This window comes from Sciurus carolinensis, chromosome 8, assembly GCF_902686445.1.
Source record: "Sciurus carolinensis chromosome 8, mSciCar1.2, whole genome shotgun sequence".
NCBI lineage: Eukaryota > Metazoa > Chordata > Mammalia > Rodentia > Sciuridae > Sciurus > Sciurus carolinensis.
Genome location: NC_062220.1, coordinates 120,503,981 through 120,526,892, shown reverse-complemented (window position 1 = coordinate 120,526,892; position 22,912 = coordinate 120,503,981). Strand labels below are relative to the sequence as shown.

The 22,912-nt window shown below is 42.0% G+C and overlaps 1 protein-coding gene across 2 annotated transcripts; it reads left to right on the top strand.

Annotated features, from left to right (window-relative positions):
- Positions 1–10,192: 10,192 nt before the first annotated feature.
- On the top strand, positions 10,193–21,173 carry LOC124991662 (glutathione S-transferase theta-1). Of its 2 annotated transcripts, none has more exons than XM_047562397.1 (5): positions 10,193–10,586; positions 12,413–12,500; positions 14,544–14,694; positions 20,472–20,564; positions 20,764–21,173. In XM_047562397.1, exons 1-5 carry the CDS (start codon positions 10,475–10,477, stop codon positions 20,956–20,958), a joined length of 639 nt encoding a protein of 212 aa, XP_047418353.1. In that variant the 5' UTR covers positions 10,193–10,474; the 3' UTR covers positions 20,959–21,173. The 2 variants fall into 2 exon arrangements, with proteins under 2 accessions (XP_047418353.1, XP_047418352.1); XM_047562396.1 differs by having other exon boundaries at positions 10,200–10,586; positions 20,388–20,564.
- Positions 21,174–22,912: the final 1,739 nt, after the last annotated feature.

The following is a 22,912-nucleotide window of genomic DNA, read 5'->3' as shown; positions in this document are numbered from 1 at the left end:
CATTATCCTGGGACATCTGATAACTGTTAGCATGAGAGCTGAGAGTCAAGACATAACATCTTGACCTTTGGCAAGGAATTTTTCCCAGGCTTGACTTTGCCAACCCTACAGGATCAGGGGATGCCTGGGGGTTCATTTGCTCTTCACTTCTACCCTCCCTACGACTCTCTCTCTCTCTCTCTCTCTCTCTCTCTCTTTTTGGCACCAGGGATTGAACTCAGGGCACTTACCAATGAGAAATATCCCCAGCCCTTTTTATTTTTTATTTAGAAATAGGATCTCACTAAATTGTTTAGGGCCTCTCTAAGTTGTTGAGACTGGCTATGAACTTGCAGTCCTCCTGCCTCAGCCTCCCAAGTCTCTGGGATTACAGGCCTGTGCCACCATGCCTGACCCTACTACCTTCTCTCACACTCCCCTGGATCCCCCTCCCCTTACCTAATAGTCTTTTTTATTTTCAGGTCATTTCATTTCTAATTTTTTATTTTTATTTTATTTTTTTTGTAGTTTCTACATATGAGAGAAAATGTGTGATACTCATCTTTCTGTGTTGGGCTAACCTTCAGTTCCATTCCTTTTTCCTGAAAAGGACATAATTTTATTCTTCTTTATTGGGTGAATAGAACTCCATTATGTATATACACCATATTTAAAAAATCCAGTCATCTGTTGACAGGCACCTAGGTTCATTCCATATTTTGGCTATTGCAAATAGTGCTGGAGTTTGTGAATACTTTGCAGGTTCTCTCTTTTGTATATTGGCTGCATTTTCTTCTTGTGTACACCCAGGAGTGATAGGCTGGATTGTATGGTAAATCTATTTTTAGTTTTTTGAGGAACCTTCATACTGTTTCCTACAGTGGCCATATATTACATTCCCACCAACGAAATATGAGGGTTCCTTTAACTCTGCATCCTTAGCACTGCAGTACTAGGGATTGTACCCAGGATCTTCCAATGCTACCAAGCACTCTACCACTAAGTAACACCCTCAGCCCTTTTTAAAATTTTCATTTTGAGACAGGGTCTCACTGAGTAGCCCAGTCTGACCTCAAACATGCAATACTCTTTCTTCAGCTTCCTGAGTAGCTGGGATTGTAGGTGTGCACCACCGTACCCAGATACTGAATAGCCATTCTGACTAGGGTGAAATGGAATCTCAGTGAAGTTTGATTTGCATTTCTCTTGTGACTAAAGATGTTGAACATTTTTTCATAAATTTCTTGGCTGTTTATACTTCTGAGAAGTGTTCACATTTGTCCATTTCTTGATTGCATTACTTCTTCTTTGATGTTGACTTTTTTGAATTCTTTGTATGTTCTGGATATTGATCTTCTGTCAGATGAATAATTGGCAAAGATTTTTCTCCCATTCTGTAGGTTGTCTCTTCATTCTGTTGATTGTTTCCTTGACTGTGCAGAAGTTTTCTAATTTGATGTAATCCTTTTTGTCAATTCTTGCTGTTATTTCCTAAACTAGTAGAGACTTATTTAGGAAATTGTTGCTTGTGCCATATCTTAAAGTTTTTCCCCTGTATTTTCCTTTAGGAGTTTCAAAGTTTCATGTCCTTTACTAAGTTCCTTGATTCATTTCAAGTTGATTTCTGAACAGGGCAAGAAATAACAATCTACTTTCAATTTTCCTAATGTGGTTATACGGTTTTCCCATCACCATTTGTTGAAGAGGCTGCCCAAGTTTTGGTACCTTTGTTAAGAACCAAATGGCGGTAGATGCATAGGTTTAATTCAGGGTCTTCTCTGTTCCATTTGGCTACATGTCTGTTTTCATGTCAATATCATGTTATTTTTGTAACTATGGCTCTGTGTAGTATATTTTGAAATCAGATTTTGAGATGCTTACAGCATTGCTCTTTTTGCTTAAGATTGCTTTGGATATACAGGGGTCTTTTGTGTTTCCATATGAATTTTAGAATTATTCTTTCTAGTTATGTGGCAACAGACACAGTATTTTGATAGGGATTGCATTGAACCTGTAGATTGCTTTTGGTAGTATGGCTGTTTAAAAAATATTAATTCTCCCAATTCATTTGGGAGATCTTTCCATCTCTCAGTGTCTTCTTCAATTTCTTTCTTCAGTATTTTATAATTTTCATTGTGGAGAACTTTCACTTCCTTATTTAGGTTTGTTCCCAGGTATTTTATTTTGTTTTTAGAGGTTAATGTGAATGGGATTGCTTTCCTAATTTCTTTCTCAGGAAGTTCATTATTGATGTACAGAAGAGCTACTGATTATTGTATTTTGATTTTGTATCCTGCTACTTTAGTGCCACACTGTGTGTGTGTGTGTGTGTGTGTGTGTGTGGTGCTGGGAACTGAACCCAAGGCCTTGTTCATGCAAGGCACACACTTCACCAACTGAGCTATATCCCCAGCCCTCCACAGAATTTTCAGCGGGTTTGTTTTAGTAGCTCTCTCCTGGGCCAAACTAAGTCTCAAGAGAAATGCCCACTGAGACAGCGTAGTAATGTTTGCTGTGGTTTTCTGACCACAGGAAAATACATGGTCTTTTGTTTTTCAAAAGCAGCAGCAAGTTCAGACATGACATTTTCAAGATGGCTCCCTATTATATCACCATGAGCATACAGTAGAAAGTACAGAGAACTTCTCCAGTGCCAGCCTGCTATGCAGATCCCCCATTAGTTGAGTTCAGATTTCCCTTCTGCACGGTAGCAACTTCTATTCTAGTTGCATTCATTGGTTCTCTCCCTTTTTGCTCTATTACCCCTTCCTTAGTTGCACTGCCATGCACCACACTTCTGTGTGCTGATTGCTGCCGCACTTTCTCACTGTTTCACTCTCTGGAGTACCTGGGCTTCTCCAAGTCTCTGCCCACTCTTGAACCTCAGAGTCTTCTCACAGTCACCCACCTCAATGAGAAGTTGCTCTCTAGTCGTTCTGATTCCAACTTGGGGAGAAGTGGATGAATGCTGGCTGCCTCCAACCCACCATCTTGTTTCCCAAGATCTTTAAAAAGATGAAAACTGGTCAAACTTACAAATGTATTCATTTTCTTTGCTCTTGGAAATAGAAAACTCTGAAATTACAGCTTCAGGGACATGGAGTCCAACTCAAGAGCTCAAAGAGTAGTGACCAGATAGCCATATGGTCTGGAATTTCTCTCTAACACATACTTGAAGAAGAAACAACTTCTTTCTAATCAATAGATTTTTATAATAAAATCACTCAATAGATAAAGACAAGAAGATAAAAAGCATCTATGAAAAAACCTATATCTAGTATCATAGGTTTAACAGAATGAATCCCATTCTTTAGTAAACACCTATTCTTGTGTTCAAGGTGTGTCTGTGAGGCAAGTTTGGCAATGTAGACACATAATCGAACCTGCAATGCAAAAAAAAAAAAAAAAAAAAAAAAAGACCAACAGAATCTGGATCAATCATTGGAAACATTCATGATCCATAGAAGTACATTTAAAAATAGAACCTCAGGATCAGATGAAGCTAGAATATCTTTCCTCTAGGTATCTTTTGGGAAAAAGTGGCATGATGTTGGTATCTTATAAAAAACATTACCAAGTGTTGAAATTTGTGTTGTATATATGAGTGGTATTCTAGTTCTTTCACTTTATGAGTTTTAAATATTTTTTTGATACTGGGAATGGAACCCAGGGGTGCTTTGTCACTTAGCTACATCCCCAGTCTTTTTTTTTTTTTTTTTTTTTTTTTTTTTTGAGAAGAATCTCTCTAAGTCGCTGAGGTTGACCTTGAACTTGCGATCCTCCTTTCTCAGCCTCCTGAGTCACTGGGATTACAGGAGTGTACCACTATGCTCAGTTAAATATTTTCATAATAAAAAAAAGCTGGGAGAAGAGAAATTAAAGAAGACCTAAACAAATGAATGTGTTTATTCTCTATTAATGGATTGGAAGACCTAATATTGTCAAAATGGCAATCCAATCCTATTAATGAACAAATTCAACACAATACACACCAAAATTCCATTTGGTTTCTTTGCAGAAATTAACAAATTGATTCTGAAAATCACATGAAAATTCAAAGGACTCAGAATAGCCAAAAAGTTTGAAAAAGAAAAAGCTGAAGTACTCTTATTTCTAGATTTCAAAACTTAATACAAGGCAACTGTTATCAAGTTGTTGCAAATAAAACCACAATGAAATCCCACTTCATATACATTGAGATGGCTATAATGGAAAAGACAGATAATAAATGTTGGGAAAGATATGAAGGATTTGGAACCCTCCTATACTGCTTATGGAAATGTAAAATGGAGCAGTCACTTTGGAAAACAGGTTGACAGTTCCTGAAAAAGCTAAACACAGAGTCACTTCTAGGTATATACCCAACACAACTGAAAACAAATATGCAGACAAAAATTTGTACATGAATGTTCATCCCAGCAATATTCAAAACAGTCAGATAGAAGGAACTCCCCACCAAACCTATCAACTGATAAACAGACAAATGAAGGATGGTATAGCCACAAAATGGAATATTATTCAGTTATACAAAGGGATGAAATACTATTAAATGCTATAGTATGGATGAACCTTGAAAACATGCTAAATGACAGAAACCACTCACAAAAGGCCACCTGATTCCATTTGAGGGAAATGCCCAAATGTATTAGTCTCTTGTTACTGTATCTGAGATAGGTTACTTAGGAAGCTCACAATTTTGAAGACTAAAAGTTCAAAATCAGGTGACCCCATTGGTTTGGCTTCTAGTGAAGGCTTAAAGATAAGTAATATCATGTTCAACTGTGTGAAGGAAAGATAATGTAGCAAATCAGGAAGCCAGAGAGACTGGATGGGGCTGAGCAAAAGCTTTTTACAACCCTCCAGCAAGAATTAACCAGTTTCATGAGAACTACCTTAATCTAATCTGAGAGTAGCACCCTCAATAACCTAAGGACCTACCACTAGATCCCACCTCTTAAAGGTCCTACCATCTCTCATATGGACATGCTGAAGATCAAACCTGTAATACATGAATCCTTGGGGAACAAACACATAGGCAAATACTTTCTGTCCACAGAGACAGAAAGTAGACTAGGAATTATCAGGGGCTGGGAAAGGGGAAATGGAAGTCAACTGCTTAATGGGTGCATGGTTCCCTTTGTGGGGGAGGGGGGATCATGAAAATATTTTGAAATTAGATCATTGCGTTGGTGGCAATGTTGGTGGCATAACTTTGCGACTATACTAAAATATGCTGAATTGTATGTTTTGAAAGGGTGAGTATGGTGATATGTGAATTATATCACAATAATAAAATCACATTGTTCATATTTATTCCGTGTACAGTAGAACATGGAAGTAGCCTCAGAAAACATGAAACATAAATGATGGCTCTTTTTATTCTACAACGTAGAATTTGACTATTTTCTCTCAAGATTAAAAAAAAAAAGCCTTTCCATTTGGTCATTTCTTTTTAAAGCATATAAAATTTTATTGGCAATAGAAACAAGAATTATGCATATCTTAATTCCAACAATGTCCTAATTTGTGAAGTAATGGAAATTGTCATATATTCATAAAATATAGACAAAAATAAAACAGTGTTACATGAAGTGAGGAAACCTCTTCTACAACATGAAATGTAGTCTATAAAATTAAAGAATAAAAGAAAGAAAAATTTAACCAACCATAGATATATTATTTACAAATGCTTTCATATAACTACAATCTGCAACTATCACTACATACCACAAAAGATCATTTATTGTGAAACTTGACTTTCATTTCACAGTAAATCCATAACAAGTATTTATTTATAAAGAGCACATGAAATGAGTAAATATATGAATAATATTAAACTAATTTAGGATATTAATTTATTAAAATGGCTTGACCTAGAATTCTCCAAAAATGTTCACATTATCACCTGGAGACCCACAAATAACAGAAAATATTTTAGATCATGCTGTCACTCACTAGCAAAGGGGAGTTGGGTGGTTAATTTAAATGAACTGGGATATCACTGTAGACACACAGAAGATTTTAAAGAATTTTAAAACATGATAAACATACGGCAGTACATATTCAATAATAATGGGTTGTTTGGTCATCTTATAGTAATAGAGTAAGACATAACACAGCCTGGTGCCCTGTGCTGAGCCCCATAGCCTATTCTTTGCTATAAACCTGAGAAGTCCAGGGAATGTGAGGGGGTGCTAGACTGTTAGGGAGTTATGAGTGAGTCCAACTGGGAGAAGTGAGGAAAACTCCCTATATCATAGATGACATGGTCTATAAAAGCATAATCTTGGTGACTCTAGGACAGGTGTGGGTCCAGAGAATAGAACATGATATATCTACTTGTTTCCAACCCCTTCTTAGGAACTGCCTAGCCCACAGTTAGAGTTAAGGTAGCTGTCATATTTTATATCATGTGACTTCTTTCCACCAGAGTGGAGTGTGGGGGTGGGATGAGGGAAGAGTTTCTGTAGGAGGCTGATGGTGCCAGTGATCAATTAATTACTAATAAACTTATGTAATCAATAAACACAACAGCCAATAATCTTTCCAAATGGAAGGGTGTGGCAGATTGGGCAATACCAGATCTAGCCTCCAACAGGATGGAGGACCCCGCCTTCACCTTTATTATAATCGCATAGGTAAAAAGGCCTGGACCAGGAGGGGCTTCTTCTGTAAGGAACAGGATGAAGTAGAGTTAGAGAAGCATTTTGCTTAGAGAATTAGCATATCCTCAGGGGTGAGTCACTCTGTACAGGGTCACTTACTCCTCTGAAAACAACAACAATCTGAAAACAGTCTCCCATGACTGACAGTTCCTAGGAGTCAGATTTCTGTATCCCATGGCTCAGCCAAGCCTGATTCTGCTTAAAAACGGATGGGAGTAGTCACTTCAAGAGCAGCCCAGATAGAGAATGGTGCAGATTCTCTCTCCCACTCTAACTCAGAAATACTAGGGGAATCAGGTCTTTTGCAGTGGAAACTATTAGATATGGAAGATGAAAAAAATCCCAAAACAGTGAGACCCGAGAAAAGGGAGTGAAAAGGGAAGCCATGCATTGATTGCTTCCTCAGTGCATTCCTTACCAATGACAGAACTATGCCTAGAAAGGAAGCCCAAGCCCTGATCCTTCCCCAAATACATCCTCTCCCAGTGACAGTACAGTGAGACCCTGAAGGTAAAGAGATAAACACTGAACGCTGATCCCAGACCCTCCATTCTTCTCCAAGTAAAAATATTGCCCAGTAAAAACAAATTTCTAAATTCTCACAAACCTGTTTCCTGAGTGCCCAAACTGATATGCTCACTAGACCACCCCTCAAAATAACCTATACAAAACCAGTCACTTTCTTTGTTCAGTGGCTCATTTTCTACCAGGAAAGTGGGTTCACTGACGCCATTTCATCCCTGCATCCCCTGTTCCCATGTGAAATTTCATTTTCTGAAGAAACAGCTGAGATGATTCGTGAGGTTTGCATCCTGCCTGGTCTTTTTGTGCTAACAGAAACCCCCTTGAAGTATCATAGGCACTTCTGGAGCAGACACACAGAGAGGAGGAAACTGTGAGGGAAAAGAGAGGACAAAAAAGAAAAAAAATGCCTTGCAGTCTCTGGGAGAGTTGGTTCCCCGTGACCTCAGGTTCTTAAACAGGTACATTTGAATCATCTGAGTGTGATTCTCAGCAGGCTTTGATTCAGTGGGTCTGATGTTCAGGGCCTCAAGATTCATTTTTTTTAAATATATATATTTTTTAGTTGTCAATGGACCTTTGTTTTATTTATTTATACATGGTGCTGAGAATCTAACTCAGTGCCTCATATATGCTAGGCAAGTGCTCTACCACTGAGCTACAACCCCAGTCACCAGATTCATTTCTAATGAGCTCACTGGCAAGGCTGCTGCTGCTCATCAGAGGACCACAATTTGAGAAGCAAGTTCTAGGCCGCTTATCTTTTCAATGGTGAAGAATGCCCCCTTCCTTGGGGAAATTTGAGTGTTCCCATGTTTCTTGCCAAAGACAATAACTGGGTAGGGTGGGGCAGGGAACTCAGGAGCAGTTCTTAGTTGGTGGCCACATCACCACCCAGAGCAAATCATGCGTTGACCACCCCATGAGCTCTCTGAACTCCCTGGCCTGGACTGGATACAAATGAAAATATGGAGCTACTTATTCAAAAATTATTCAAGAATTTCAGGATGGTAATGAGCAGGGCTCTTCTGAGCTACAGACCCATGAAAACCTTGTCTGTTTTCACTTGAGATTACTGAGATTACCCTGTTGATTTAGACTCCATCTTGCTAGTTTATCAACTCTGGAGTCTCCATTTCTGGTTTTGAAGATGTGACCATGTTAGCAAGTCCATATGGCAAGTTGCTAAGGGTGGTTTCCATCCAACAGTCGGTAGGCAACTTCAGTCCTGCAAAGAATGAAGTCTGTCAATAATTTGAGAGAGTTTAGGAATGGATCTTTTCCCAGTTGAACCTTAGATAGTGGGAGGGGCCAGCAGCTCTTTTCAAACTCATGAATTTAAGGGGTCTGGCCCCTTGATTGCAGCCTTGCAGAAGAATCAGTTAAACTGTGCCCAGAACCCTGACCCACAGAAAGTGTGAGATAATAAATGTTATGTTGTTATTGTTATTGTTGTTGTTGTTGTTATTATTATTATTATTTTGGTATCAGGGATTGAACCCAGGGGTACTTAACCACTGAGTTGCATCCCCAGCCCTTCTTATTTTTTATTTTGAGACATGGTCTCGCTAAGATGCTTAGGGTCTTGCTAAGTTGCTGAGGATGGCTTTGAATTTGCGATCCTCCTGCCTCAAGCTCCTGAGCTGCTGGGATTAGCCAGGCATATGCTACCATGCCTGGCTAAATGTATGTTATGTTGCAATAGCTAAGTAATACAGAAGGTCTTCTTAACTGCCCCAAAGCTGTCAGTTTTGTGGGTCATCTGGCTGCCTTTACTCTCACTCTACCTCCCCCAGTCCTCCAGCTTTCTGGGAGACTGAACTGCTGAGAGGGTGGTACTTAGTTTGGGTTATACTGAGCAATCATCAAGAGTATTCTGTCTAAATGGCTTTTTTTCCCTATAAAGTAGTAAATCTGTCTCTCGCGAGTTTATTTCAGTCTTGTCCTAAGATCATGATCAATCCTGCAATACTGGACCAAATTAGGTTTTGGACTTGTAATACTGGTTCTAATCTAGACAAGGATCCCAACAGTTCTTTCCTGGAGCACCGACTGGAGACACTGAGAGATGAAGATAAGGAAAATATTGTTTCCTCTGAGTATCTAGCTCTTTTTAAAACCTCAACATAGAAGCCAGAATTTCTCATTTTAAACTTCTTTTTCACTTAAAAATTGTTATTGCTGCTGGGAGTAATGGTGTATGTTATTATCCCAGCTACTCAGAAGGTCAAGGCAGGAGAATCACAAGATGAAGGTCCACCTGAACAACTTAGGGAGACCCTGTCCCAAAACACAAAATAAAAATGGGGATGTAGCTCTGTTGTAGAGTGCTGCTGGGTTCAATCCCCAGTACCACCCTCTCATACTACATTATTACCAACATTCATTTTCTTTGTAGAAATCTTCCAGACCGTGTAGAAAATGTCATGTTCCTGATGATGTATTTTCAGTTGGACTTGTTTTAGAAGATAATACATGACACTGATGTCATTTGGTCAACTGGGTAGCAGGCCCTGAAGGTACCTGGGTGGCAATAGGCAGGACTGAGCTTAAGACTCAGTGGGTAAGTCCAGTATCCTGGACTTGCAAAGGTCCCGGACAGTTTTAGCTTCCCCAACATTCCACACTTGGAGAAACTGAGGCTGAGAGAAGTGAAGAAAGAAACCTGGGTTATGGTTTGAATATTGCTGTCTCCTCCAAATTAATGTGGGAACCTAAGGTATTAGGGGCTTCTGGGAAGTGATTAAGTCCAGGGCTCCCCTTTCAGGAGTGGAATTTGTGCCCTTATAAAAGAGGTTGAGAGGAGTTGCCTTGCCCCTCCCACCATATGAGGACACAAAAGAGGTACCATTTTTGAAGCAGAGAGCGAGCATTCATCACACAGTGAATCTGCTGGGACTTTGATTTTTGGACTTACTAGTCTCCAAATCTATTGTTTACAAATTACCCGGCCTAAAGTATTTTGTTATGGCAGCTTAAACAGGACTAAGACGATCAGGAATGTGATTGAGGGAACTGCTTTAGCAGGTGCACGCTATCAAATTTCAAGACTCGCAATTCCAGTGAGGCAAGTGACCACAAAATGCTGAATACAAGCCTGAGGCTTTGCCATTTCCTGGCACCAAGATCGCTAGTGTTGTTCTAAGAAAATGGAGTCTGGAGCTTGCCAGCTGCTGCTAGACAAAGTTCCCTAGGCGCTGGAGCCGCCCAATAGGGGCGCTGTCTGGAACGTGGCTGAGCCAATATCTGTTTTACACGCGTTTTTGCTGTGTTCCGGGGATTACAAGTCGGTCCCCGTCGCCCCCGCCATGGGCCTGGAGCTGTACCTGGATCTCCTCTCCCAACCCTGCCGCGCTGTCTACATCTTCGCCAAGAAGAACGGCATCCCCTTCCAGCTGCGTACGGTGGAGCTGCTCAAGGGTGGGTGCTTTTTTGGAACAGAGAGATCAGAAAGGGTCAGCCTGGGAGGCACACAAGCTTAGGGGGTCCCTTCTTGTGCCACCCACTTCCTGGGGACGTTGCTGTTCTTGTTTGGAAACCTTGTGAGAATGGAATACCAGCAAGGAGATCCAAGATTTGGGAATCCCCTAAACTCTGCTAACCACAGGGGCTCTGCCAAAGCTGAATGATTGGATGAGGAGTATGAGGAGATGAGAGACCTGGCAAACAGAAATGGGTGCGACCTGGGCCTTGGGATAGACAACCTCCAGAAAAGAGATGGTTGAGGGAGGAGAGGGGTTAGGGAACCAAATGTAATTAGGTCCCTCCCTTGTGGTCCCCAGTCCTGAGACTGACAGCAGCACACAGAAGAGGCATTGCTTTGGGAACTTGTCTTTCCAGCTCTGTCCTTTACACTATCTCACACTGTATTGGAGTCCCTTTTGTTCCTTCCTTCTTCTGCTCCTCCTGTTTTGTCTTACTTATCTTGTCTTCTGCCTCTCTTTTTCCTGCTGCAGAGTGTGACCACCCCCATGGGGTGTGCTGGGAGCAGGACTCCCCACCTCGGTGAGCCCTGCAGCCTGAGAGGGGTGATTATCTCTCTCACAGACCTGTGGGTGCCCTCAAGGATAGCTGACAGACTCAGGCTCAAATCTGGCAGAGGTGGGGTGGTAAGAGGGAATGGCAGTAGGTGTTGCTGGGTAGGCAAGCAGGGTGACTCTATTTGGCTCAGCTTTCCACTTAGTTCTCCCACCACCAGGTGGACCTTGCTTGCCTTTGTGCCTTTGCACAGCCTGTCCCTCTAAAACTTCACCTCTACCCAACCTCCTCTGGGGATTGCCCATTGCCTTACTCAGGGACTTTGCAGAGTAAGGGCAGAGGAGAGGGTGTGGTGGACAAGGGGATGTTAAGTTGGCTATCAAATATAGAGGTGCAGAGGGAAATGTGTTTTACCAGAAAAGGAGAGGAGTGTGCCCCCAGTGGAGGAACAGTCTGGAGAAGAGAGGGTAGCCTCAAGGCTAGAGGAAAAAAGTGATTTCATATGGCTTTGAGGAACTTCTACCTGATCCAGGGGTAATGGTGAGCCACTGAGGGCCATGGGGCAGAGCAGCAATAGACTTAATGCTCTTAGAAGCTTCTCTGAGTATATCCGAAGGAGCAGAAACGATTAAGACAAGCTCAAAGGCCAGGGTCTCAAGGGACACTGGGACATACTTTGCAGGGGTTGTGGGTAGGGCAAGAAATGAGATTGTCCCAGCTTCAACAGAGCCTGAAAGCAGGGCCAGCTCTGAAGTCCTAGAGCCCAGGGCAAGGGAAGCAAGGGGACACAGATGGGTAAGTAGAAATTGATTACAGGTAAATAGATATCAGAGAAAAACCAATTCTCTGTGTTTTGGTCAATCCATAGGAGATAGCTGCTGTAGGAAGTAAGAGATCCACTCAGGTGACCTGCCCTTACAGTTTGGGGACACCCCAATCATGAGTTTATGAAGCTGGTAATGGCAGAAAGAGGAGGCCAGGCATTATGCCCTGATCTTTGAGCTCTGTTTTGGGGGTGGAGAGGAATTAGAGGGAAGTAGTGCCTAGGTGAACTTGTCAAAAGATGTCAAGGTACATTTTGTACCAGCTACCACAGCAACCACCCCCTCCTTCCACAGAAGCCCCCACCAGCTTTTCCCATTCAGGACAGCAGACCAGTGGGGAGAATAACCATGAAATTGGGGGCTGGGCATTGCAGGGCGTGGGCCCAGTCCACATGGAAGGCTCAGCCTTCTATTCCCATCCCTGTCATGATGGGCTCTCCACAGGCCAGCACCTCAGTGATGCCTTTGCCCAGGTGAACCCCCTGAAGAAGGTACCAACTTTGAAGGATGGGAACTTCATCTTGACTGAGAGGTAATTGGGACCCAGGGGCTACTGCCAGGCCTTACTAGAAAATCCTGTCCTAACCCATAGATGGTCATAGACAAGGAAACTAAAGTCCTTAGAGACGAAGGGTTCTTCTACCCCATATCCCACAGAGTTGGAATTGGAAGTCAGACCTCTTCCTAACTGTCTTCTTTTCCAGTTTACCAGGATGTCTGGAAAACCAGGCCATCTACTTTACCTCTGTACTAGTCTCTTGTTTGTTGACAGGAGTATCCCTGGGACAGAGATTTGGGGCAGGAGTGGATGGCAGTTTCACCCACCATGGGGACAGTCCTCTGGAGCAAGCTTAGGTCAAGATGGCCTGGTGGTATTCAAATTACCTAATGTCTCCATCTCTGGAGTCACTGTAGCTTCCATGTAGTCACTGTAGGTCTCCTAGGAGACCTACTATACATGTGGGTGTTTTATATCACAGCAAATCCCAAGAAGTTGAATTCTCCCTCTTCAGGAAAGGCCAAACCTCTTCCCAGTTCTGCCCCTTTTGTCACATGAGTCACTTATGCCATAGCAAGGAGAACCTAGAATTTTGAGATTTCAGAATCTCTGAAATTTTGAGATGCATGCACCCCAATGAATTCCTCTGGCATTCTTCCAGCATCATTCTTCCTTTCTGCCGTCCCCTGGTGTCCTGAGTCCTTTTGTTTGCTCAATGTCGAGCACCTTGTGTAATAGCCAAAAGCAGTGAGCAACCTCTGCATTTCTCTACTCTCACCCTGGAGAGGTTCATACTCAAAGGGACCCACAGCCCTCCTCAGAGGTGGCTTGAACAATTATCTGGGAGCAAAAGGAGCACAAGGGAACCTTTCTCAGGAAAACTGAGGCAGTAAGCTGGGGTGTGGATGCAGGAATCTTAATAGGGAACATGAGCCAGTGGCAGATACAGAGATTTTCTTCCTTTTGGGCTGTGACACCCAATCCTTGGGTGTTACACCCTACACCAAGTTCCTGAAAACTTTTCTATAGCCCCAGTGAACACATCCTCAATGTCTTTTAAGGATCATCCCCAACCCCACGCATGACAGCCCTCATAACCCAGAGTTGGAGGAAAGCACCAGAGGCATGCCTGTCCTGTTGTTCTAGGGTTCTGAACACCCAATATTTCCTGAGTTAGGTTGTGTTTTTTTTTTGTTGTTTTGTTTTGTTTTTTTTGGTACTGGAGATTGAACCCAGGGGCACTTAACCACTGAGTGACATCTCCAACCCTTTTTATTTTTAATTTTGAGACAGAGTCTCAGTAAGTTGCTTAGAGCCTTGCTTAGTTACTGAGCTGGATTTGAACTTGTGATCCTCCTGCCTCAGCCTCCTGAGCTCTGAGATTATAGGCATGAACCATCATTCCAGCCTGAGTAAGGTTTTAAAAGGCTGAGCCACTGTGGTTGATTTAGATAGGAGGTGATTCTTAGCAGAAAGAATGACATAGAGAGTAGAAGAATGATGGGGCTGGGGAGATACCTCAGTTGGTAGAGTGCTTGCCTAGCATGCAAAAGATCCTGGGTTCAATCCCAGCACCACCAAAAAAAAAAAAGAGAGAGAGAGAGAGAGAGAGAGAGAGAGAGAGAGAGAGAGAGAGAGAGAGTATAGAGGAATGATGATGTTCTTTTTGAACAATCGGGCAATCCGAGGCTGGTCTGAATGACAATGAATGAAAGTATATACGAATCAGAAAGAACTGAGTTTCCTCAAGGCTCTGTTTAGATGCCATCCCTCCAGGAAGCTCTCTCTGGACCTCTGATCAAAAACTCTCTCTGAACACTTAATGGGATACTCTGTTGTGGGATTTTCCCTGGTGGAAGGATAAGCTTGGGTATTAGTCCCAGAAAGACTCCCAGTTTTGCCAATAAGAGCTGTGTGCCCTGGGGCAAGTCCCTTCACCTTTCTAAGCCTGCTTTCCTGCTCTGGAAAATAAGGCTTATCTTAACAGATTGTCTGGAAGATCAAAGAAGGTACTGGATATTAAGTCCCTAGCATAGTACACTTCCCCCACCCATTACGTACCCCCCATACCCACAGTGTGGCCATCCTGCTCTATCTGACACACAAGTACAAGGTCCCCGACTACTGGTACCCTCAGGACCTGCAAGTCCGAGCCTGCGTGGATGAGTACCTGGCATGGCAGCACACAACCCTGCGGAGAAATTGCCTGCGGGCCCTGTGGCATAAGGTGAGGCTGGAAGGATGGCGGGTTTGCGTAGTGAGGACATTATCCCAAAGGGATTTGGGCAATATCCAATTCTTTTCACAGTTAGGGTATTTTCTATAGTCCTGTTTTCACTTCACTGATTATTTCTTCTGTTTTGCTCAGATAGCTATTAAGCCCATATAATATACTTTTTTTGAGATATATATTTTTATTTCTAGAAATTTCATTTGTTCTTTTAGTTTTCTTTTCTGTGCTGAAACTCACCATCTGTTCATCCATTTTATTAATCTTTTCTTTTAAATTTTTAGCGTATTTTCATTGTTACTTAAAAGTCTTTCCGGGCTGGGGATGTGGCTCAGTGGTAGAGTGCTTGCTTAGCGTGTGTGAGGCACAGGGTTCAATTCTCAGCACCACATAAAAAATTAAAAAATAAAATAAAGGTATTGTGTCCATCTACAACTAAAAACATTTAAAAGATAGGTTACATAAGATAAAAAAAAAAAAGTCTTTACCAGGTACTGTGGCACACACCTACCTGTTCAGGAAGCTGAGGCAGGAGGATCGTGAGTTCAAAGTCATCCTCAGTAATTTAGTGAGGCTCTAAGTAACTTAACAAGAACCTGTCTGAAAATAAAATATAAAAATGGGCTGGGTATGTGGCTCAGTTATTAAGTGTCCCTGGGTTTAATCCCTGTTGCAAAAAAAAAAAAAATAGTGGTCAGTTAATTTCAACACCTCAGTCTGCCGTAGATCTGTTTGTTAATTGTTTTTCCCCCTCTTGATTATGGATCACATTCTCCTGCTTCTTTACATGTTTCATAAGATACTGTTGGATGCCAGATATTATATATAAAATAAGAATAGAGATTGAAGTGTATAATAAACACTCCCAGGAAGGGATTGTACTTTACTTTGTCAGGCATTCAGGGTGCAAGATTTCTCTCTTCCAGATAATCAGGAGGTGGATTGGGTTGTGACTTCAGTTAGTTTCAGTTTGTCTCTGGTTTCAAATACAGATGGTCTCCAACTTACAGTGGTTCAATTTATCATTTTTCAACTTTAGGGTATTCATTCAGTAAGACCATACTTTGAATTTTGACCTTTTTTCTGGCTACTGATATGCCATATGATATTCTCCATGATGTTAGGCAGTGGAAGCAAGCCATAGATATCTCTAGTGTACTGTGTTACTAAGCTATAATGTTTACTACATTAGGTATATTAAATGCTTTTTGGATTTATGATGTTTCAAATTAATGATGGGTTTATAGGGAACTACCTCCATCAAAAATCAAGAAGCAATATATATATATATATATATATATATATATATATATTTTTTTTTTTTTTTTTTTTTTTTTTTTTTTTTTTTTTTTTTTTTTTTGCGGTGCTGGGGATCGAACCCAGGGCCTTGTGCTTGCAAGGCAAAGCACTGTACTGACTGAGCTATCTCCCCAGCCCCACTATATTTTGAAGGTGGGACTGTGTCACTCGTTCACTTCAGCAAGGCTTCAGAATCTAAGCACAGAAGGTAGAATGACAGGTGATTTCCAGGGGCTAAGGGAAGGGGTGAATGGGGAATTATGATTGATAGGTACAGAGCTGAAGTTTTATAAGATAAAAGGAATTCTGGAGATGGCTCCACAACAATGTGGATGTACTTAAACTCTGTACGCTAAACTATATACTTTGAAATACACATTCTGAAAGTTGCTGGTACCAAAATGGAGTCACTCATGTCAAACTTCAAAAAAATGGAGGTGGGGAAGATCATGTAAAAGGAGCTTTTTTGCATACATGCTTGTAACAAGATATATCACAAGACATTCTTTAAAAAAAATTTTTTGTAGTCGTAGATAGACAGAATGCCTTTATTATATTTGTTTATTCTTTTACGTGGTGCTAAGGATGATTCACATGTGCTAAGCAAGTACTCCGCCACTGAGTCACAGGCCCATCCCAACATTCTTTTTTTCCCCCACACTTTCCACATTTTTTATTGGTGCATTATAGTTGTACATGATAGAATTCGTTGTTACATATTTGTACATGCACAAAATATTACAATATAGTTTGGCCAATATCATTCCCCAACCTTTCCCCAACTCCCTGTCTACTTCCTACTCCCTGATCCCTTTCTCTACTGATTGCCCTTTGATTTTCATGAGATCCACCCCCAGCCTTTCTTTTCCTTTTTCATCACTAGCTTCCTTATATGAGAGAAAACATGACCCTTGACCTCTGATTCTAGCTTATTTCGCTTAACATAATAGTCTAGTTCCATCCATTTTCCTGCAAATAACATAATTTCATTATTCTGCTGAATAAAACTCCATTGTGTATATATACCACATTTTCTTTATGATTCATCCATTGATGGACATCTAGGTTGGTTCCATAGTTTGGTTATTGTGAATTGTGCTGCCATAAACATGGGTATGTATGTATCACTGTAGTATGATGACTTTAATTCTTTAGGATAAATGCTAAAGAGCAGCATAGCTGGGTCCAATGATGCTTCCATACCTCATCTTTTGAAGAATCTCCATACTGATTTCCATAGTGGATGTACTAATTTACAATGCCACCAACAGTGTAAAAGTTTTCATTTTTTCCACATCCTCTCCAATTTATTATTATTTTTTTAAAATTTTTTTTAGTACCAGGAATTGAACACAGGGGAGCTTAACCACTAAGCCACATCCCCAAGCCTTTTTTGTATTTTATTTAGAGATAGGGTCTCACTAGTTGCTTAGGGCCTCACTGAGTTGCTGAGGCTTGTTTGAACTCCCAATCCTCCTGCCTCATCCTCCTAAACCACTGAGATTACAGGTGTGCACCATCACACCTGGCTATTATTTGAATTCTTGATGACTGTCATTCTGACTGGGATGAGATGACATCTCAGTGCAGTTTTGATTTGCATTTCCCTGATTGCTAATGATGTTGAACATGTTTTTCATGTATTTGTTGGCCATTTATATTTCTTCTTTTGAGAAATGTCTGTTTAATTCATTTGCCCATTTATTAATTGGATTATTTGATTTTTTCATGTAAAATTTCATGAGTTCTTTATATATTCTAGATATATCTGCCAGAAGAGTAACTAGCACAGATTCTCCCATTCTGTAGGTTTTCTCTTCACATCCCTAATTGTTTCCTTTACTGTGAAGAAACTTTTAAATTAGATGCCATATCATTTATTAACTCTCGGCATTATTTCCTGAGCTTTAGGGGTCCTATTGAGAAAGTGGTTGCCTGTGCCTGTATGCTGGAGTGCAGACCCTATGTTTTCTTCTAGGAGTTGCAGAGTTGCAAGGTCTTTGATCCATTTGAGTTGATTTTTGTGCAGAGTGAGAGATAAGGATCTAGTTTCATTCTGGATAACCAGTTTTCTCAGCACAATTTGTTTAAAAGGCCACATTTTATGTTTTTTGGCACTTTTGTCTAGTATCACATACCTGTGTTTATGTGGGTTTGTCTCTGTGTCTTGTATTCTATTCCATTGGTCTTCATGCCTGTTTTGGTGCCAGTGCCATGCTGTTTTTGTTACTATAGCTTTGTAGTATAATTTAAGGCCCAGTATTGTACAGTCAACTTTATTTTCAAGAGTGTATTTTTTGTCTTCATTGCCTGAGGTTCCGTCTTCTAAACAGTGAACCAAGATGGCAGCAGTCATGTGTAACCAAACCTGCAGGCGCTCTGACAATGGGCTTCCAGGCAGCAGTGAGCAGTCAGGGGCCAAACAGCAGGTGATCAGAGGGCTACAATGACTGCCTCACAGAGAAATAGTATTTCCTCTGCTTGAATCCCTAGTCAGGAACAACAAGGAATACAGTTTCCCTCTAGTTCGCCATCTTGGATCCTCCATTATAATCTTATGGGACCACTATGGTATATGTGGTCCTTCATTGATTGAGACATGGTCATGTAGTGCATGACTGTACTTTAAACTGAAAGAGGAACAGACTAATTTTTCAACCCTAAGGACTTTGGAGCCGTGGATTCAGAACAAAATAAAAACATAGACAGTCTGTTGCAGGTATGAGGCAGATAAATAAGGGAGGGAAGTGAGCTGACTGGAATTCACAGACAGAAGTCACTATGACTCTCTAGATGGAGCTGCTTCTCCCCAGCATCAGCCCTAGATGCTCAGTCAGGGTACCAGGTAGGAATGCTAGCCACATGGGGCCTCTTGTGGCTAGCACTCCTTAAGTTAGAAAGAAGTTGGAAATATGGACTTTCATATGGAATATCTAAGTTTTTAAATGCCACCACTGATCCATGTTTTTAGAAATCTTTGCAGCCAGAGGAATGTCATTAGCCCAGGACTGGTTCTAGGCCATCAGTTTGCTATCTGTGATCTCATATACCTTCCTATATGGGAAAGGGGAACTGAAGTTTGAAGCTAGGGCTTTGCTACAATCTTAGTCCTTTTGACCCTTTCCTCCACCCCAGGCTCTCTTGAACAACTTTACTGAACAAAACACCTGGCTGAGCTTTACCCCTCCCTCAATTCTCATCCCCTGGGTCTCCCTGACAGTTCTACCAAGTCTGAGTCAGTTTATAACTTTCCTCTTCATCATCCTCCATGGACTCCACTTTCCTCCTTAGTCTCTGGAGAGGGCATTGGTTGAATGCTTGACTTAGTTTTTTGGCTGTGCTATCCTGGGCAACAAACTAGCCCTCTCTGGGCTTCACTTTTCCATTTACAAGATAAACCATGTACTTTTATTACTCCTATATTGTAGATGAGGAAATTGAGGTCCAGAGAATTTGAGTATTTCACTCAAGGTCACACAGTTTATAAGTGAAATCAAGGAGACCTTAAAAGCCACCCTCCTAATTACTTATACTATAAGAAGTTTTGTTTTTATATTTGGGGGAAAGAGGTTATAAAATAGTTGCAGTCATGCACAACATAATGATGTTCCAACCAACAATGGACCACATATATGATAATGGTCCTATAAAAGTATAATGAAGCTGAGCTGAAAAATTCTATCACCTAGTGATGTAGGTGTCATAACATCTCAGTGCAATACATTCCCCCATGTGTTTTCTGGTATAAATGGCCATGCTGACAGCTATATAAAAGTATAGCATGTATAATTATGTACAGAACATAATACTTGATATGATAACGGATAACTAAGTTACTGGTTTATGTATTTACTGTAATATAATTTTTATCATTGTTTTAGAATACATTCCTTTTACTAGTTTGCTGTTTAACACCCTAGCAGCAGCCTCATCCATTTCATGTTTCCCATGTCTCTTGGTTTCTTCAAAAGGACATTTTATGTGATTGACCTATGCTATCACTCTATGATGTTTGCACAATGATGAAATCTCCTAATGACGCATTTCTCAGACTGTATCCCCATCATTAATTGATGCATAATTGTACTTCTCAAACTAGTTCCCTCCCCCCAGAGTATTAAAACCATTGTTCAGGTCACAATTTGAGTCATTTTCAAAGAGGTTTGAGTACTTTTGTCTGATACTCCAGGGTCTCAGCCAGTCAGAGATCAGTGAAGCAAGAATATTTCTGGGAAAAGAAGTCCCTTGGAAATTTCCTTGCAGGCTAGCCAGGTCATGGAAGAAGGAGGCAGAGAACAAAAAAAAAAGAGCTCCAAAGTTGGGGGTCTTGTATTCCTAAAACCAAGGCTGGGCTGTTCCCTAACCGCCCACTTTACCTGCCCACCCACCAGGTAATGTTCCCTGTTTTCCTGGGTGAGCAAGTGTCTCCCAAGATGCTGACAGCCACATTGACTGAATTGGATGTGACCCTGCAGTTGCTTGAAGACAAGTTCCTCCAGAACAAGGACTTTCTTGTTGGGCCCCACATCTCCCTGGCTGATCTGGTAGCCATCACTGAACTCATGCATGTGAGTGCTGTAGATAGTGTGGGCCCACTAGGTGGGGGTGGGTGGGCAACTACTTGCTGAAGTCCTGTTTGTGCTGCCCTCACCTGGCTGTGAAATTATGTTTGTGTGTGGAAACCCCTTCTGGAATACTGGTGTCCACAGACCAGACAAATGAGGCAGGTCCTCAACTTCGCTTCACTCTATTATTTTCTTCCTACAGCCGGTGGGTGCTGGCTGCCAGGTCTTCGAAAGTCGACCCAAGCTGGCTGCATGGTGCCAGCGTGTAAAGGCTGCAGTGGGGAAGGACCTCTTCCAGGAGGCCCATGAGGTCATTCTAAAGGTCAAGGACTCTCCCCCTGCAGACCCCACCATAAAGCAAAAGCTGATGCCTAGAGTGCTGGCCATGATCCAGTGAACTTGGAGGCCCCACCCCAGCACTGTGAACACATTGGCAGTTCACAAAGCACCTTCATTTCCAATACGCTGTGGGAAGCAGGCCCAGAGAGCAAGAGTTACTTACCCTGATCCTACTGCCAGAGCTCCATCCCAGTCATGATAAGTACACAAACCCAGACCTTTAATCCCTGCATTTTGTTTTAAGTTTCAATAATAAACCTGGGCTCAGCCTTAGTCTTTGTTTCTAGTGCTGTATATTTTATTTGCCCTTCCTCTGTCCTTGACCCTGGTCTTAGTCTCTATCCAAAAGACAACCCCCTTTCCCAGACCCTGAGGGTCAGCTTCCCCCTGATGGTTGCTAAGAATGAAATCACAAATGCTCTGTAGCCCTCTGGTTTCAAGAATGATTTGTCATACAGCACGAGGATCTGCAGGCATCTCATGTGTTGGTCGCAGGCATGTTTACTGATCTCTCAGGACATGACCCTTTAGCATGTAGTACTATTAATTACCAGTTCTGCATCTGTCCTGAGGAATTGGTCAGGAGGAGAAAATTCATGGGCTCAGTCATGCAGGGGCTTAAATGCAATTCTTAGGCACTTAGCTATAAATTGTAAACAGGAATAGAAGTCTCAGATTGCATTTTAGAATAATATTCTGGTTGCTGGTGGGGTTTGGACTGGAGGACAGCCAAGGAAGAAGCAGGGAGATTGGATGTTGCAATAATTAGGGCCAGAAGTGATTTGTGAAGAACTGGCAAGCACTGAGGGGCAGGGAAGAGTGGAAAACCGGCTCCTTTCAGTTTGGAAAGTGCTACAGCACTACTCTCCCAAGAAGATACTCTCCTAGGTCTGAATGGTGGTGTTGGGACAGGGGAGAAACAAGTGTTCCTAAAATGGGGACCATTTGGAGCCAGGAAGACAAAGCTCTTCTCAAGCTTCCCAATAATTTATCCTCTTGCCAAGAGACGTTCTCCTAGTCTTGAATTTGGGAACAGTGTCTTTACATCTTGGAAAGCTCTCAAGGGAAATAGTGGTGCTATAGTCATAGACCTCAGGAGTCCCAGAACTGCGATTGGAGCTGGGCATAGTAGTGCACACCTGTAATCCCAGCTATCTGGGAGGCTGAGGCAGTTGGAGCTCAAGTTTAAATCAGTCTGGGCAACATAGTGAGACCCTGTCTCAAAATTTTAAAATAAGAAGAAAGGGCTGGGGATGTAGCTCAGTGGAGAAGCCATGACTTAGCGTGGGTGAGGCCCCAGGTTCAATTCCCAGTACCAAAACCAAAACCAAGACAAAACAAAAACCTGCAGTTGGAGGAACTTGGCCTTGCAAAAGAGGTGGGGAAATTCTGTATAATCCCAGGCCCATCTGCTGACCTCTGGATAGGCCTCACAGGGCTCTAGCTTTTTGAGGACGGATTAATAATGAATACGATTCGAGGCACTGGGGAAGAATTCCTTCACAAGGTGTAGACCTGACCTCAGCAGAGCAACCAGCCCCCACAGTCTCCCCAGCCTCCATCCTGGAACCTGGGTCCAGGCACAAGTGAGGAGGCTGCTGCACCTCTATTCTTTCTCTTTGGACCCCAAGCCACTCCTCTCTCAGCCCTCTCACTGGATGGAGGGAGGAGGCTTGGGCTGATGGCAGACAGCACAATCTTTCCACCCTAAATTCCCTGAGGGTCTGTGCTGGAAGTGTCTTTGGTGTTCTGTTTCCCATTAACCCTTTCCCTGATCCATCTGAAGAAGATGAACTTTGAGGTCTGTGGATGGTATCTGACCTGACAGCGAGATCTGGGGTGGTCAGCACCCAGGCCAGCCTGTCTGACCCCTCTCCAACAGGGAAGAAACCTTCAGCCCAGATTCTCTGAGGGCATGGGGATGGGGGCAAGAGAGTAGAGGTGCCACCGATTGGCCCAAAGTTTTCCTGAGTCATCCAGTGAATGGGGAGGGCGAGGTCAGGCCAGGTTCC